We start from the raw sequence: 18,802 nt of genomic DNA, 5'->3' as shown, positions 1-18,802 counted from the left end.
CAACAAGAAGGGACTGAACCGATAAACACACACACACACACATAAACATTATCACTCAGCTTAACTCAACTACATCAAAACATTGAGACTGGACTGACTAATCAACACAAGCGCAGGCACACTGACCTACACTACCAAACTATCGTACACACAAATCTGTAAATGCTTCACTGTTTATCTCTTTTGCACAATATTCCTCAATTCTTGCTGCTGTGTTTACTACCTCAACACCATTTTATGTTCTGATATGTCGTTGTTGTCGCACTTTGTTGTTGCACATTTGCACGTGCACTTTATGTTGTCTGTTGTCTGTAGAACCTGTAGATAGTCTTCCTTAGTTAATTAGTTTTAGTTAGTTTTTGTTAATTAATGTTGTAATTTATGTTAGGACTATCTGTCTTGTCTCTGCTAGCCAGCTAACTAGGCCTCTTAGTTAGCTAGTTTAGCTTCTCTGTTAATTTATGTTGTAAGTTTATGTTGCATGTAGCACCTTGGTCCTGGAGGAACGTTGTTTCGTTTCACTGTGTACTAACGTCTCTAGGGTTACGTCCGTAACCCCAGTTCCCTGAAGGGGAACGAGACGCCGCATCACGAAGTGACAGCTATGGGGGATTGCTTCCAGAAATCGCGTCTTGAAGACATATCTAATCAACTTCATATATACATCGCCTTAGCGACGCAGCCGCGTCTGACGTCGGCACGCGGAAGAGTATAAAAAGGTGTCAGACAAAGCTACTACAGCTTCCGAAGCTCACAAGCGCCCAGGCGCATATAAGTATGGCAACGTGACACGGCGTCTCGTTCCCCTTCAGGGAACTGGGGTTACGGACGTAACCCTAGAGACGTTCCCTTTCAGGGGAACTTCGAGCCGCGTCACGAAGTGACAGCTATGGGGACGAGAATGCCCACTCCGCCATGCTTATAGGTGCCTGGCCTGAGCTGAGAGGACGGAGTTGGGTCGAGGTCGACAGCATAAAACTTAACAAATGTGTGCGGGGTGGACCACCCCGCGGCGTCGCAGACCTCTTGAGGTGTCGCCCCCGCAGCCAGAGCCTTGGAGGCCGCCATACCTCTGGTGGAGTGCGCCCGGACTGAGAGCGAAGAGGCTTCACCAACTGCACCATAAGCCATGGAGATGGCCTCCACAATTCACCTACTGAGCGTATGCTTGGTCGCTGGTAAACCCCTCTTTTGGGGGCCGAAGCACACGAATAGCTGGTCAGACCGTCAAAACGTTGTGATTTTTTAAATGTTTGAAAGCAAATAAAAGGTGCACTATTCTGTATTGTTTTTGGTGAACTTGAGCGCGTCAGAAAATTAACGCAAACGTTTTTTAAAATGGTCAGAGTCAGTCTGCTTGCTGTTTTCTCGACGCGTTCATAATCATTAGTCTACTTCTGCCGGTGCGCTCTGGAAAACTCCATGCATGCGGCTGAGCGCTGATTAAAACTATGGAGTAAATTAAAGAGAAGAATCACAACGCCGAATCGAAGCCCTGAGACCAAACCTCATTTAAATTAAATTAACAAATATTATAAGTAAAATATATAATATTTTAATATATAATATATAATATTTCTAAACAATAGTCCACGTTTAGAAACCGTTTATAACTTCTTTCCGACATGAGTTGGCCCGGTGTTATGCGCAGAGCGCCGGGAGATTTCCTGACGCTCCGAAATCACTGGGGCATTTTTTCTAAATAGATGCTATCTTTAATAACTGATGGAGGTTTTGAGCTGTATACACACGCATTTTTGAGGGGTTTAAAACGAATTAATAAGTCCGAGCAGACCTACATAAATGGTGAGAAGTGAGTAACTGCGCGCGCTGTCGTGTTGTATATACTGTACAACACGCGTTTATCAAGCTTTTAATAAAAACGCTGCCTTTTGTAAAGTGAAAGTACTTTACAAAAGACGAACAGCTTTATTTCAGTCATGAATTCACAATCACATCACATTCCAGCTATTATTTCCAGCCGTGGTTAAATAATGGATGAAATAATTATTAAATGCTGGACACAAACAGCAAATATGATGATTATTATAAAAATCCCGAAGAAGTTCGTGTTCATAAAATAATATTTACTTAATAATATAATATATATAGTTCATTCATGTTTTCTGATGATGTCGACACATTTTTACGTTTTAAATAAGATATGTTGGCATATTCACGAATCAGGACATTCGCATAGTTAAGTCTATCAGATAGCCTACTATCAGGAAATTAAATAAATTTCAACACCATTTAAACCGAGACATTGCCATGTCTTTCACTGTTTTGTCCCTGTTAAAACATTACAAAAAATATATAAGAAACTTACTAAGAATTTTAAAGCACGAATTTTGGGCATCCCATTTCATCATTATGAAAATAATATGAAGCACATATACACACATCATGAAAGATCTGTTGTAAAGCAAAATAAAATTCATGTTTGCTTCAGCATTGGAAGCAAGTAATTATACACAGTTCTTCGTTGTACAGTACTTGGTCCGGCTTTTAGATAAAGTCCTTCCATGCACCATCTGGCGGATATTCAGTGAAGCACAACACATTTATGTAAATTCCCGAATGTTGCTTAGGGCAATCCGCGGCACGCCGCGCGCTAAATTGCGGCGTCTCGCGGGAAAACACGCGCAGTCTTAATGGCCACATCTGTATATATATATATACTGTATATTGCTATCTCCATGATGGGTTTATTTATTTACTTATTTACTTTTTTTTAAGTCTAATGATGGCTACCTTCATAGATACCTTATGTTGAGGGTTTGAGTTAACAGCTTTCAAATGCAAATTTAACATTCAAAACCAACTCCAGACCTTTTATCTGCTTGATTAGTCAAGGTCAAGTCGTTCCTGAGCTGCCAGTGATCCAGACTCCCTCTGCCCTCTAGACCTGTCTGACCCATTCTGGTGCTCCGCTTCTGGTTCGAGATCTCGTCACATGGATGCCCTGTGTGTCTCTTTGGGATGCGTCTGGTGTCTGGGGATGATTATCTCTACCTAGAAGATGGTTCTTGCCTCGACTGATGTTGGCAACTGTTTCTCTGGGGACCTGACAGTTCGATAGTTCAGGACTGGAACTTCCTACAAGTCTGGTTGTGGTTCATCAATCTACAAAAATGTTGTACACTTTACTTACATAATACATCCAGGAATGTTGGTGTGGAGCTGTGCCGTCCCAGCTTGTTGTGAGCAGTGCAGTAGTACAGTCCGCTGTGCTGGGAGCTGATACTGCTGATGCTGTAATTCTGGCCTGTTGTCAGCAGTGTGTCTGCAGCTGCTCTCTGCTTAAACCAGGAGTAGGTGAGAACATGAGGATTTGCATCACTGCTACAGCTCAGAGTCACCGAACCTCCTTCCATCATGTCTCCGGAGGAAAGAACCACTGCTCTGGTGTTTTTAGGGAAATCTAAATTAGGAATAAAACACCTGAATCAAAGGGTGTTTGTTCAGCTGTTTTTAAAGGTAAAGAATTTTAATTAAGTACCTAGAATAAAATAGATACAGCAAATAACATTTATGATCTTAATAAAAATTATAGGTGTTATTTATAATAGTTATAGTTTTAAGTATTTGAGTAAAAATCTAGGCAACTCAATCTTTCTGCGTAATACTGTAGCTTGTCTCTCACCTTTAATGACTTGTGACTTTTTGTCACAGGGTGCCATGAGTGTATTATCTTCTAGCTTCCTCATTTACAGTAGTTGTAATATATCTTGTTCTGCCATTACTTTGTACATTTCAACCTTGCTCAAGTGACCAACAGTGGCATCTTCATTATGCTGAAGATTTAAACCTGTGATCTTCCAGTAGTCCAATATCAACCGAGCTACCAGTGGACTACATGTCAATCCCGCTACTTGATGGTTTACTGCGGCCCCTAAATGCATCTAGCTGGCCCACTATTATAGACTATTTCTTATTGTAGAAATCTTTTTAAAGATGATGCAGTCCATGTGTGGCTCTTTAGCATGGAAATGCAGATGGAAAAATAGTAAGTAAAGTAATGACACTCCTACAAAAGGTAGATACATTTGGCACAAAGGTAAATTTTTTTTGCCATTTTGCTTCTGTACACCACCACATTAATTTTGAGAAAACCAAGACTTTCAGCTTTAACTCAAATGATTTGACTAAAGTGTCAAAAACAATTTATTTGGCAAAGAATTTTAATTTTTGACAAAGAAAATCCCTTTTTTGGTGAGGGTGTGCTCATAAATAATGCAAAAAGTCACAATTATATGAATTGCCTTTAAAACATGGAGGAAAACCCAATACAGTCAACAACTGTCTGAAGTCTGGAACCCATATGCTTCCTCTCTTGAGATGAGGCCTTCAGCTGTTACTGGTTTGTGGGTCTTCTCTGCGTTCCGTATTGTCTTCAGTAACTAAAATGCATGCTCTACTTGGTTGATAGCAGGTGACTGACTTGGCCAGTAAAGAATATCCCTTTTTTTTTTTACTGCCTTGGGTATGTCACGACCCACCAACCCACAGCTTTGCCATTATCATCTGTGCACTCCGGCCCCGCTGATTGCTTTTCACCTCCTCATTCTCCACTCTGCACACCAGAGCTCAATCTATAATCACCTTTCCTCCCTACTTAACTCGCACTCAGACTACACCTCCTCAACAGATTATTGTGTACTCACCATTTTCAATATTCAAGCCTTTTGCCTTGCCTTGCCTTCTCCTTTTTAACTTCGACTCATTTCAAAGAACGCATCTTCGCCACATCTTGGATCATTTGCCCTCTCGAATTTCCCCGGTACTGACCTTCCGCATTTCACTCGAGCTCAAGTTACAAATGCCGGCTCTCTTTGCAGAGCTCATTCATCTCACACTGGCTCTTTGCTTCCGCATTCAGTTCGAGTTTAAATTACACAAGCCGGCACGAGCAGGCTTCTAACCTAACTGTCACGTCTGCCTTATGCATGGACTCAAGCGTGTCTCGTCATAACAAACCTCGACGAATCACTTTTTGCCCTCTTCTGCACTTGGGTCCACCACTGCGGCTGCAACCCGTGACAGGGTATCTTTTGGGCTATAATGCATTTGCAGTATGAAGTAGCATCCTGTCAGTTTTGCAGCATTTGTTTAAATAGCCATATAAAGCCATCTTTTGACTGTAGACAATGACAGGCCTACCTCATTAAAAGTGTTTTTTTGTAAGGTGTTACAGGTGTTGTAAAAGGGTTTACCATGGACATAATTCTTCATCATCTACTTTAGTTGTCTTCCCTGGGCTTACAGGCCTTTTGCTGTTGCTAAGCTTGCCAGTTACACTATTAATGTGTCACCTAATGTCTCAAATCCCAAGTTTGTATGTGTTTTTTTTTATTATTATTATTACTATTTGGTTTAATTAATTTTCTTTCTACATCTATCATTTCTACATTCTTTCACACAATTGGACTTGGATCTTTAAAAAAGAATATATATATATATATATATATATATATATATATATATATATATATATATATATAAAAAATTATATATTATATTATATATATATATTATTTTTTAACTGATGATCTTATTTTAAAATGTTCAACTTTGAGTTATTATATGAGTGTTTTATTTAATAACATGCTGTTTATTTTTGCTCCCTGAAACTGTGGTTCAGAACTTGTAAGTTTTAGCACAGAAACATCAGTCAGTTTTGCTTAAAATCATCCACTCTGTACAGTCACACTGAAGTTTTAAACTGCACTTACATAAAACATCCAGTTCTGTTGGTGTGGAGTTGTGCTGCCCCAGCTGGTTGTGAGCAGTGCAGTAGTACAGTCCGCTGTGTTGGGGGTTGATGTTGCTGATGCTGTAATTCTGGCCTGTTGTCAGCAGTGTGTCTGATGCTGCTCTCTGCTTAAACCAGGCGTAGGTGAGAACAGTAGGGTTTGCATCACTGCTACAGCTCAGAGTCACTGAATCCCCCTCCACTGTGTCTTCAGAGGAAAGAACCACTGCTCTGGTGTTTTTAGGGGAATCTGAGTAGAAATAAAACACCTGAATTAGAATTAGTTTATTCATCTGTTTTTAAAGATGCAGAATTATTATTAGTACCTAGAATAAACAGCTATACAGTAGTTAAAACCTTCCTAATCATCTTAAAGTAAAACTCTAGGTAACCCAATCGTTCTGCTTAATAGCTTGTGTCTCATCCTCTATGCCTTGTGACTTCCTGTCACTGGGTGACATGAGTGTATTATCTTTTAGCTAGAAATAAAACACCTGAATCAGCTGGAGTGTGTTCAGGATCAGCATTTGATAAAGATATAGATGTAGTTTGATTGAGGAGAGTAAAATCCACACACTCACACACTGGAGGAGAGAGGAGACTGTCATGGCCTTCAACAGCACAGCTGTAACTGACCGCACCACTGACTGCAGCTACAGAGCAGGAGGCAGATTTACAGTCAGACACACGCTGTCCGTTCTTGTACCAGATGTAAGTGGGGTTGTTAGACAGAGTGCAGGTGGTGATACAGCTCAGTGTCATGTACTGGTCTCTCCAGTCTGATACTGTAACCTTTAGATCTGAAATTAATAGGCATGAGTCATAATTATTCCCATCTATACTGTGCTGATTTTCTAGAGTAAATGTACAGTATACAGTACACGTTACCTGTAACAGACAGAGAGACTCCAGGTTTTCCAGTGTATTTGCCTGTAGGATCATCAGTGTAGAATTTGAATCTGTATGTTTGAGCGTCTCTCTCTCTCAGGTTAGTGATTCTCAGACTACAGTTATTCTGGGAGCTCTGTGTGTACTGCACTCGGCCCTGATACTCCTCATCCTCTCTCACATCCACAAACTCACCATCAGCCTGCTGTTTAATGAACCAGACTGATTTTACCACTGTAAGGCCTGCAGGGTGTTTGTAGGAGCAGGAGAGATCAATCGATGTACCTTTCAGGGCACACACATGTTCAGGAGTATAAGTCACACCCCAACACTCTTTACCCAGTACACCTGAAACACAGACAAAACTCTATCAAATAACCAGAATGCATGTACTTTACACACACCTGCATGACACCTTATGATTGGTGGTTAAAAGTTACTACTACCTACCAGCATCAAAATGTGATAACTTGCCACAGAAAACAAAACAAAAAAGACAACAACAAAAAAATAAATAAATGGGAAAAACACAACAAACATAAAGAATCACTTGAATACCAGACACTCAAAATGAAAGGCACATAACATTAAGTTTCATATAACACTTAGGCAAATTGTGAGCAAAGTGATGTATTAATACAGTGAACTTTATGTAAAGCTTTAAAGTTTTAAAGATAAAAGAACAAAAGAACAGAAAAAAGAACTGTCCGCTGTGCATTAATAAGCTTACTGATGCCAGCTGATACAGTCAAACACTCAGGCATGTTGTCTGTCAAAAAGGCATTGTCTGTTTATTAAATCAAATTCAAATTTTATTTGTCACATACACAGTCATACACAGTACGATATGCAGTGAAATGCTTATACGACCGCCGGTGACCTTAAAAAGAAAATAAAAAAACTATATATAAGGAATAAATATTAATAAAAAAAAAATAAAATACAAAGGAAAATAAATGTAACTAGTGAAATTAACAACTGTACAAATAAGGGCATGTAAAAATATCACAAAAATAGAATATAGGAATGGGGGGGGGGGGGGAATATATATATATAAAAAAAATTCAATGTTTTAAAGGGGCATTAAAATGTCTTAAAGTGTCAGAGTGGCAAAGTGTCATGTGCAATGGCAGGTAAACATGTATTGTATAAAGTGACATGTGCAATGGCTTCAGATATGTAAATATGTATTGCATGAATTTGTCCATGATTGTCCAGTCAGTGTCAATGTTTAAAAGACATTATTCCTGTGTGGTGTGATGTGTTTGAGAGACCTTATCGCCTGTGGGAAGAAGCTCCTCCTCAGTCTCTCTGTGTTGGCCTTCAGGGAGCGGAATCGTTTCCCAGACCGCAACAGAGAAAACAGTCCATTGTTGGGATGGCTGAGGTCCTTCACAATCTTCCTGGCCTTGGTCCAGCACCGCTTGCTGTAGATCAAGTGCAGGTCAGGGAGCTCGGTGCAGATGATGCGCTCAGCTGATCGCACCACCCTCTGTAGAGCTCGTCTGTCCTGCATGGTGCTGTTTCCAAACCAGGTCGTAATGTTTCCCGTCAGGATGCTCTCTATGGTACAGGAGTAGAAATTCCTGAGCACCTTAGAGGGCAGTCTAAAGTCTCTCAAGCGTCTGAGGTGGTAAAGATGCTGCCGGGCCTTTTTTACCACGGTGTTGATGTGACAGGACCATGACAGGTCCTGCGAGATGTAAACACTGAGGTATCAGAAGCTGTCCACTCTCTCCACTGGGTTCTCATTGATGATGGGGGTCTGGTAGTTCCTCTCCTGCTTTGTACTAAAGTCCACTATCAGCTCCTTTGTCTTGCTGACGTTCAGGAGGAGATTGTTCCTCTGGCACCAGTTCTCCAGATTTACAATCTCCTCTAGGTAGGCCGACTCATCATTGTTGGTGATCAGGTCCACTACGACAGACAGTCCATTGTTGGGATGGCTGAGGTCCTTCACAATCTTCCTGGCCTTGGTCCAGCACCGCTTGCTGTAGATCAAGTGCAGGTCAGGGAGCTCGGTGCAGATGATGCGCTCAGCTGATCGCACCACCCTCTGTAGAGCTCGTCTGTCCTGCATGGTGCTGTTTCCAAACCAGGTCGTAATGTTTCCCGTCAGGATGCTCTCTATGGTACAGGAGTAGAAATTCCTGAGCACCTTAGAGGGCAGTCTAAAGTCTCTCAAGCGTCTGAGGTGGTAAAGATGCTGCCGGGCCTTTTTTACCACGGTGTTGATGTGACAGGACCATGACAGGTCCTGCGAGATGTAAACACTGAGGTATCAGAAGCTGTCCACTCTCTCCACTGGGTTCTCATTGATGATGGGGGTCTGGTAGTTCCTCTCCTGCTTTGTACTAAAGTCCACTATCAGCTCCTTTGTCTTGCTGACGTTCAGGAGGAGATTGTTCCTCTGGCACCAGTTCTCCAGATTTACAATCTCCTCTAGGTAGGCCGACTCATCATTGTTGGTGATCAGGTCCACTACGACAGTGTCGTCAGCAAACTTGATGATGGCGGTGAAGTTGGTAGTGGCCACGCAGTCGTGGGTGTACAAAGAGTACAGCAGGGGGCTCAGAACACAACCCTGGGGGGCTCCAGTGCTGAGAGTGAGTGAGGCTGAGACATGTCCACCCATGCTTACTGCCTGTGGTCTGCCAGTCAGAAAATTGGAGATCCACTGACACATGGATGAGCTGAGTCCCAGGTGCTCCAGCTTGGTGGTGAGTGTGGAGGGAATTATGGTATTAAATGCAGAGCTGTAGTCGATGAAAAGCATTTTAACATTCCCTTTCCTAGTGTCCAGGTGAGTAAGTCTGGTCCTGCTGCTTTCCGGGTGTTCACTCTCTTGAAGGCTCTCCTCACGTCATGCTCGGTGATGATGAACGCATTTCCGGTGCTGGCAGTGTCTTCCTGTCTGCAGCCGTTAGCGCCGCTAGCATTAGCATTGCTAGCGTCTTTAGCTGCAGCCTCGAAGCGAGCATAGAAGGTGTTCAGCTCGTCTGCCAGAGTCACGTCCGCGTTCGTCATACCGGTTGTTGGTGTTTTATAGTCCGTAATTGTCCTTAATACCTGCCACAGGCTCCTAGAGTCACTCTGTTGGAGTTGTGACTCTAGTTTCCTCCCGTAGCGCTGCTTTGCCTCTTTCACCACCTTCCGGACGCTGTATGACGCAGCCTTGTATGGTTCCATGTCCCCCGACGCGAGTCCCGTGTTGTAGGCAGCGGTGCGAGATCTCAGAGCGTCGCGGATGGTTTTATTCACCCACGGCTTCTGGTTGGGAAACCTTATGATAGTCTTTTTCTCTACGGTATCGTCCGCTAATTTCCCAATGAATCCCACAACCGCTTCCGTAAACACGCTGACGTCTTCGTCGGAGCTGTTTCGGAACATATCCCAGTCTGCGTCATCGAGTGTGTCCTGTAACGCGGCCACCGATTGGTCCGTCCAGCGCGCGACCTCCCTCTGAATTGGAACTTCCTGTTTCAGCCTTTGTTTGTATTTTGGCATGAGGAAGATGGCGGCGTGGTCGGATTTACCAAACGGATGGCAAGATTGTGCCTCGTAGCCGTCCTTGACCGCTGTATAATAATGATCCAGTGTCCTATCGCCCCTAGTGGGGCAGGTGATATGCTGATAAAAGTTCGGCGCTGTGCGTTTGAGGTTGGCACTGTTAAAGTCCCCCGCCACAATAAGCGCAGCGTCCCGGTGTCTGGTGCTGTGTGAGTGCCTCATGCAGCTCACATAAGGCAGTGTCCGTGTCCACTTGTGGTGGAATATAAACGGCGCTGACTATGACCGATGTAAACTCCCGAGGTAGATAAAAAGGATGACACATGATGGACAGTAGTTCCAGAATTGGTGTGCAGGAGCGTGTGAGAGGAACAACGCTTGCGCTGTTGCACCAGCTGCTGTTCACCATTAAACACACACCGCCTCCCCTTGACTTCCCCTTCTTCGCGGTGAACCGAGAAGAACTCGGCTGGCTGGATGGCGTGGTCCGGCACCGCTGGGTTCAGCCATGTCTCGGTGAAGCAGAGGAGATTGCAGTCCCGAATGTCTCTCTGGAACTTTACCCTAGCCCTGAGGTCATCGAGCTTGTTTTCCAGTGACTGGACATTGGCGAGCAGGATGCTAGGCAGAGGTGTGCGGTGTGCACGGGCTCTCAGCCTGTTCCTGACGCCGGCTCGTTTCCCTCGGGGCCGCCGCTTCGCGTCGCATCCTTTGTTCTCCCTCAGGATCTCAGTTGGCCAGCTCGAATCCGGAGTTAAAAACGTCAAATTGTGAGTACATTGTATACCAATAGAAACAAGAGTGTCTCTATCATAACTAATGTACTCCATGGTGGTAAGTTTGCCGATTTTAAAACACTGAAAACTAACTTAAAAAACAAAAACAGAGAAAAGGTGGTCGGAGCAGTCGTGACAGCAGCCGACCTGGTCGGAGGTGGTCGGAGCAGTCGTGACGGCAGCCGACCTCACCGGCGCCATCTTGGAATCAACAAAAGAGAGTTTTATGTGTTTATACAGTATGTTGCTTTAACACTAGAAGCGCCGCGCCAGTGTCACCTACTAATAACGCGGTTCAGCGGTCATTTGACCGCCTATTGTTTTGAATGGGAAGCTGTTGCTGACACACAATGATCGCTAGATGGCGCTTTCACCAAGAGCAAATAGTTTAGCTCCAAGATAAACTTGCACTTGGACAATGTGCCATTCATTCCCGCGTTGATAATCAGCGGTATCTTTTTTCATATTCAACTGAGAAAAATGTACTACAGAATCTCCAAGGGGACAAAGGAAGAGAGAAAAACGGCATAAAAAAACAATACATGTTTTGCATTATAACCCAAAGTTTTTGGCATGACTTTTTTTCTGCCGTTTTTCTCCTCCTTTGTCCATCTAGGGGCTTCGTACTATAACAAAAAGCTCTACTTAATTTTATATCGTATGAAGAAAATTTATTAACGTCTCGGGTGGTGCAGGGGCAGCGATTTAGTTCTGAACTCGCTTCCGTGAAATTATCGCTAAAACAATATTAAATTTGTATAAATCAGATCTACCACACCAGATAATAAACTATGCTATGTCATAACCGAAGCAAACACCACGATTATGCCTCGTTTCGTTCAGTGTTGCTAGTCAACGGACCACGCGCCTAATCGGCGGGAACGTGGTTCACTTGGCCGCGGTGTATTATAAACCTGCGGAATGTTTCACTGCTTATGCTCATGTAATAAAAGCGAGGGAAATGTGGAAGTGATGTGTGGCCACTGAATGAGAACTTTCCACCACCAAAGATTTCGGTAACTACACTGAGTGTAACATCTGCAAAGTGACACTAAACAGCTGAACACCTTCACTTTCCCGTTTACCTCTGAGAAACGAAAAGCTGTATTTCGTTTGTTTATATTTAGAATGAATAAAAAGTACACGAAGTAGGCGCGCACACACACACACATCCACACCCAAACACACACACACACCTCCCCGGAGCCTTTGGTCAACATCTAATCACCGTCGATATGCAAATGAGTCAAGACGTAGCCTAACGTGGTGTCGTGTCGGATTTCAGCGGTCACGGAGAGGAAAGACTTTGAAGCAGCGTTTTTCAGTTACAACAAGCACAGCGATGAGTCCACGTTGTTTCACTGATTATGACATAGTGACACTAAACAGCTGAACAACTTCACTTTTCCGTTTACCTAAAAAAAAAATTATTTTGTTTGTTTATATTCAGAGTAACACCTTCCAACCACCTCTCATAGTCTATTGTTGGTTTTAGTGATTTGGCAGAAACTAATTATCACTACATAAGTACCCCAACACCATTGATCATGAGTTTCAGCTGAAACTAATTCTATATTGTAGATGCAGATTTCAAATGTATAAAGATGCATGATATATATATATATATATATATATATATATATATATATATATATATATATATATATATATATATAAAATGTATGTGTGTGTGTGTGTGTGTGTGTAATCGAGGCTGGATCTATTCAGGGGCAAGAGGGGCAGCGCCCCCTCAACTAAATGTCTGCACATGTTAATATATTCTTAAAATTAATATATTACAAGTTGATAAACTGATCTGCGGAAGCAGAAAAATCCGCTGAGAAAGGGACACTACACAATACGGTATTAGATGTCCCTCATGTCTCTGTTCTCGGCTGTGTATTCATTCACAGGCTGCAGCGCACGCTCGCGCGCACACACACCCACATACACACACACACACCTCCCCTGAAGCATTTGCAGTGTTTTTTCAGTTACAACAAGCACAGCGATGAGTATAAGAATACAATAAGGTATCAGTTTGGTCTGTGTAGTTAGTGCCCTTGTATAGAATAAATAAATGAATAACACATTCCAACCACCTCTCAAGAGACTGCCATAGTTTTGCAAAAATACTTGCAGATGTTACACTCAAAAATACTTGCAAAACATCAGCATACATTGGAGGGAACTTCTGAGGTGGTCAGTGATTGATGGCACGGTCGTTCGGAGGGGGTTGTGATCACACCTACAGTTCTTTTGTTCTAAGCTGTCGGTCAAATATCTCTCCACTTGAAATGGAAGCACAAAATTGAGGGGCAACGTGCAAGGGATTTCAGCATCTTGACGCACATAAGCTGTTTATAAAGAAGACACTGTTTTTTTTTTCATTTTGTAATCTTTCTCGTGTTTACCTTGTACTGTACAATATATATTCATTTTTTAATTAATTGCTGTAAATAAACTACATATGCAGTTGATTTACCAGAAAGGACTTTTCAGTTTTTTGTGTGCTAAACTAAACTTCAGGGTCAAGTAATAGCGATTTTATTTGAAAAAAATAAATTATATATATATATATATATATATATATATATATATATATATATATAAAGGGAAAGATTAAGAAACACACTGAAGCGGAATCTGAACGAAACAATGTTGATAAGTTCAAGCTTAGATTAATATATAAATTCACTCCGTGACCGCTAAGTGTGGATACAGACCAATATATATATATATATATATATATATATATAGAGAGAGAGAGAGAGAGAGAGAGAGAGAGAGAGAATCTGCATCTACGTTTTCTGTTGCATGTATAGAATTAGTTTCAACCAAAACTCATGATCAATGGTGTTGGGGTACTTATGTAGTGATAATTAGTTTCTGCCAAATCATTAAAACTAACAATAGACTATGAGGTGGTTGGAAGGTGTTACTTTAAATATATACAAACTAAAATACAGCTTTTTTTTTCAGAGGTAAACGGAAATCGCTGTGCTTGTTGTAACTGAAAAACGCTGCAACTGCTTCAAAGTCTTTCCTCTCCGTGACCGCTGAAATCCGACACGACACCACGTTAGGCTACGTCTTGACTCATTTGCATATCGATGGTCATTAGATGTTGACCGAAGGCTCCGGGGAGGTGTGTGTGTGTGTGTGGATGTGTGTGTGCGCGCGCCTACTTTGTGTACTTTTATAAACATTCTAAATATAAACAAACAAAATACAGCTTTTTTTCTCAGAGATAAACGGAAAAGTGAAGGTGTTCAGCTGTTTAGTGTCACTACGCAGATGTTACACTCAGTGTAGTTACCGAAATCTTTGGTGGTGGAAAGTTCTCATTCAGTGGCCACACATCACTTCCACATTTCCCTCGCTTTTATTACATGAGCATAAGCAGTGAAACATCCCGCAGGTTTATAATACACCGCGGCCAAGTGAACCACGTTCCCGCCGATTAGGCGCGTGGTCCGTTGCCTCGCAACACTCAACGAAACGAGGCATAATCGTGGTGTTTGCTTCGGTTATGACATAGCATAGTTTATTATCTGCTGTGGTAGATCTGATTTATACAAATTCAATAATGAGGCTTTATATCCTCAGGAGGGGTCATTACATATGTAATATGTAAAACAATATTGTTTTAGAGATAATTTCACGGAGGCTTTTAACAGAATGAACAGACTAATGAATTTTTTCAAAACGTTATAAAATTAAGTAAAGCGAAATCCCCTAAATGTCCTTATAAAATATCGCTGATTATCAACGCCAGAATTAATGGCGAATTGTCGATACAGTGGTTAATCAATCGGAATGTAGGTCCTACCGTCGCCGCGCTCGGCGGTACCGTTTGGCTTTGTGCGTTTGCTGGCTTTTACCGTTGAGTGGCGCTATATAACTACAGGCTGATGCCTCATGCCTTAGTTCATTCTCTGCTGGATTAATGAGACACGGAGTTTTAGAACTGCACGTAGTAGCGGATAAAATCAAGTAAAACATTGTAGTTAAACAAATTTATAATCACAGAACTAAAATGACGATACAAATGTAGAATTTAAATTAAATTAAATCTTATTAGGATCAAATTTAAACAAAATAAATGTTAACACAGTGAGCCTTTAAATTTTATCACGTGTAATTAGAAAAGACGCGTGTAGGGTTTTGTGTCGTCTTATATCTTGTGTTCTTTAAATTTATAGTAGATTTATTAACTAAAATAAATGACCATAAAAATTATAACATTGTCAGGACGATCGTCAGCTGATGTTGGTCATTCAGCCCTGCTTGTGTTTGTGCGTTATTATAAGAATGAAATGCAGTAGACTGTTATGATCTGTAATGGGTTCGACCCATGTTGCACGGGCGGCACCATAAAGCACGGACACGAGGCGAGGTCTTACGGGAAAAGGGTAATTTATTTAGGTAAAATGGGGAAGGAAAGTGTTGAAGGAGGGAGAAAGGAAAGAAAGGGATAAAGGTTGTGCATGTGCAGTTCCGGGGGCTGTGCCACACTGGCATGCGGGCACACAGCCAATGTTAAGTGTTGGTGCGAGTGGCAGAACTGAGCACGCGGAGGCAGCGCTCCTGCACGCTCCCTCATGACGGCGCTTCTCCCGCTGTCGATGGCCGGCGCGAGTTCTCGCTGACACAAAAACCTAACCACACTTTTCCACTTCGGCAGCGGGGCTGCGAGGGCGGGCACGGTGCGGGAGTGAAGATGCCGCGGGAGCTCGCGAAGCTCTTTCTCGCGCTGTCCTCAGCGCGGAGATCAAAGGGCGGAATTCTAGTGCCCTTGTTTAAAGTCCCCGGGGCGCGTCACATCTCCCCACTGACATGCTTTTTTTTTATATTCTCCATTACATCACGTACTTCCCAGACCTCAGACAAACCTCCGCGCCTTGCTTTTATAATGCGGAGCAAGCCCGAGATCATATTAACGTTAATTATCGCCAGCCGGCACAAATAGGCGGCCCCGTCCCTTTGCCGCCTATTCAGGGAGCCTACGGAGTGAGGGAGTAGTTATAGTAGATTTGGGCGTACACCCATCACACGCGCACGCTGGGCAGATCATCATAATTGTCCTAAACTTGTATTTCATAAGGTTTTCCGTTCGGGTGTAAGTAAATGGATAGAAAGTAAATGTCTGTGCTGTTTGGGGGAGGGACGTGCTAATGATTTGGTCGGCTCTGTGTGTGTGTGTGTGTGAGAGAGAGAGGGGTGTCGCGGTCGTTTTCAGTGAAACAAAGGCTCAGCTGAAAAATGTTAGGCACATCAGTCACTTAACCCCCAATAAAAGGTATTTGAGTGTTATGATAGTTGTAATATTACAGATGCGCACTAAATACTAAACCTAAACCAGGCACGGAGATTAATGAACCAAGATAGCCCCCATACCCGTTTAAAAAAAAAAAAAATACCAAAGAATATTATTGTGTATAGACTGATTAAAAACAATGCAATTTATGCTATCATAAGAAAAATCTCAAATTCTTCCATTCCAAAGATTAAAAAAGGTAACAATGTCAACTTTAGAATCTAGAATCCAGGAGATTAAAATTACACAAATTGAAATCACTGAAAGTCTCCAGAAGAGCCTCAGATTCAAGAGGTTTTTAAAGTGGGGAGAAGTGCATTTCAGTTCCTCTGAATGTATAGGTGAGAACAGCCGATTCACACCTGGGGAGGGTGGATAATTTGTATTTGAATGTTGTCTGGCATTGTAAAGCACTATAGTGACACTAAAAGAACAACCCAGGATTAATAGGAATTCTTATACTGCATAAACATTATTTAGCACAAAAAAATTCCTCGCGCTCGGGAAAACTATGCGTGCGGTTGAGCGCTGGTTAGACTATAGGAAATTAAATCGGAGGGTTTTTATTTAGATTATTAAAAAAATAACCTGCGTCTATTTGTAGGCGTGCCAGCTGCCACTTTTTAGTTAGAAGTTTTCAATACAAAGCTTATAATGCCCACATGACATGACGGAATAAGGCACGGCTGGTGATGATTGGGGTTTGTTGGGTTACAGTGGATTTTACTACGCGGTGTGAGTGCAATGGCCATCCGTCTGCTCGCGCTGACTCTGCTCTCCGCGGGTGGCCGGACCGGCCCCTCCCACCTCTCGCTCCTTTGAAGTCCCTGGGGCGCGTTTCATTTGCCCTGCTTGCATGCCGCACTTCCGCGTTGTTGCACGCGCGCTGCATACACAGCGCGTAGTAAAATCCACTGTAGCCCAACAAACCCCGAGTATTTTATAGCGCGGGTGCAAGCCCGGGCAACGATAGCAACGATAGCTCACCAGTCATGTGTAATTCTGCGGTCCCGCTGCTTCGCATGTCTGAAGGGGAGGCCGCCTAACTAGTGAGCGAGGAGCGATATTGATTTGGGCGCACGCCGTGACAGGCTGAAAAAACTGTGTCAGATTAATGTGCAAAAACTATATAATAAAACTATATAAGACTACATGCCTTTATAAGACTCAACTTTTATTTAAGCGCACTTACAATAACGAAAAAACTTTGTGATTTTGTAAGTGTTGTGATTTTGTAAGTGTTGTAAGCTGCGCTGTTCTGTATTGTTTTTGGTGAACTTGAGCGCGTCAGAAAATGAACGCAAACGTTTTTTTAAATGGTCAGAGTCAGTCTGCTTGCTGTTTTCCCGACGCGTTCATAATCATTAGTCTACTTCTGCCGGTGCGCTCTGGAAAACTTCATGCATGCGGCTGAGCGCTGATTAAAACTATGGAGTGAATTAAAGAGGAGAATCACGATGTCGAGTCGAAGTCCTGAGCCCAAACCTCATTTAAATTAAATTAACAAATATTATAAGTAAAAAAACAATAGCCCATGTTTCGAAACCGTTTATAAATTCTTTTCGACATGAGTTGGCCGGGTGTTATGCGCAGAGCGCCGGGAGATTTCCTGAAGCTCCGAAATTACTGGGCATGTTTTCTAAATAGACGCTATCTTTAATAACTGATGGAGGTTTTGAGCTGTATATACACGCATTCCTGTCTAAACAACTCTGAAAACTACACCTGTAACACAATAAACAGTAATATTTCAAACATTCTGCAGGCTGATATTTGGAGAAAGGAAAGAATAATGAATAAACCAGTTGTTGGGTCAAAATAACCCAACCAGGTGTTCATTTGTAAACTACATCTCATATGAGCCAACATGAGCAACCCAACAATGTGTTTAAAGTACCTGAAATAATCCAGAACTTAAATAACAATAAACCGATACAGAGATACGCTGTATAACGGTCACTGTTGTATTTACGGCAACGAGCGAAAATGTCACTTTGCGCCACCTGGTGGCCATTTTACGAATGACTTTGAAATGCAACTGATTTATTTTGGCCGCTGACGTTTTTACGCGGCGGTGAGCGCGACGCTAATAACCATTCCAATTGATCAACTACTGTATTTCACAGAAGCATATAACTGCATATATGGAATAAAACCTGAGATAGTTACATATACGCACTGAATGACGCATAGATAGTATGCGCGATTCCTTGCGCCATCTGCTGAGCGAAATGAGAATCGCAGGTTGGAAAAGACAGGAAACGTCATGCCGCCGCGCAGCTGTCAGCGATTTCACGTAAATAAGAGCAAAATAGCTTTATACTGGCTTTTACTGGTGCGATTTTAAAAATGTAAGCATACAGGGTGATTAAGCTCACAGAACTAGGAAAAGTCATGAAAGGAGGGTCCTGGATTTTGATCGAGTGTAAAGTATTTTTTTTTTTTTTACCCCCTTGCGGTCACATGACTGCTGATCGGCGCTTCTAGTGTTAAAGAACATAAACCATTTATGGGTAGCAGTGGTATAGATGTCTATTCAGAGATAACCTAGGA

The 18,802-nt window shown here is 42.3% G+C and overlaps 1 protein-coding gene across 1 annotated transcript in view; it reads right to left on the bottom strand.

The window, feature by feature from the left end:
* LOC128518710 (sialoadhesin-like) overlaps window positions 1-18,802 on the bottom strand; it is a 1,187,000-nt gene that overhangs the window by 7,500 nt on the left and 1,160,698 nt on the right. Inside the window, exons 20-21 of the mRNA XM_053491953.1 lie at window positions 5,736-6,024; window positions 3,155-3,424 (exon numbers count right to left, since the gene is read on the bottom strand). Coding sequence (XP_053347928.1) covers window positions 3,155-3,424; window positions 5,736-6,024 — 559 coding nt within the window. The remainder of the gene's footprint in view (window positions 1-3,154; window positions 3,425-5,735; window positions 6,025-18,802) is intronic.

This window comes from Clarias gariepinus, chromosome 3, assembly GCF_024256425.1.
Source record: "Clarias gariepinus isolate MV-2021 ecotype Netherlands chromosome 3, CGAR_prim_01v2, whole genome shotgun sequence".
In the NCBI taxonomy this organism is placed as follows: Eukaryota; Metazoa; Chordata; class Actinopteri; order Siluriformes; family Clariidae; genus Clarias; species Clarias gariepinus.
This window is presented reverse-complemented; position numbering and strand designations above follow the sequence as displayed.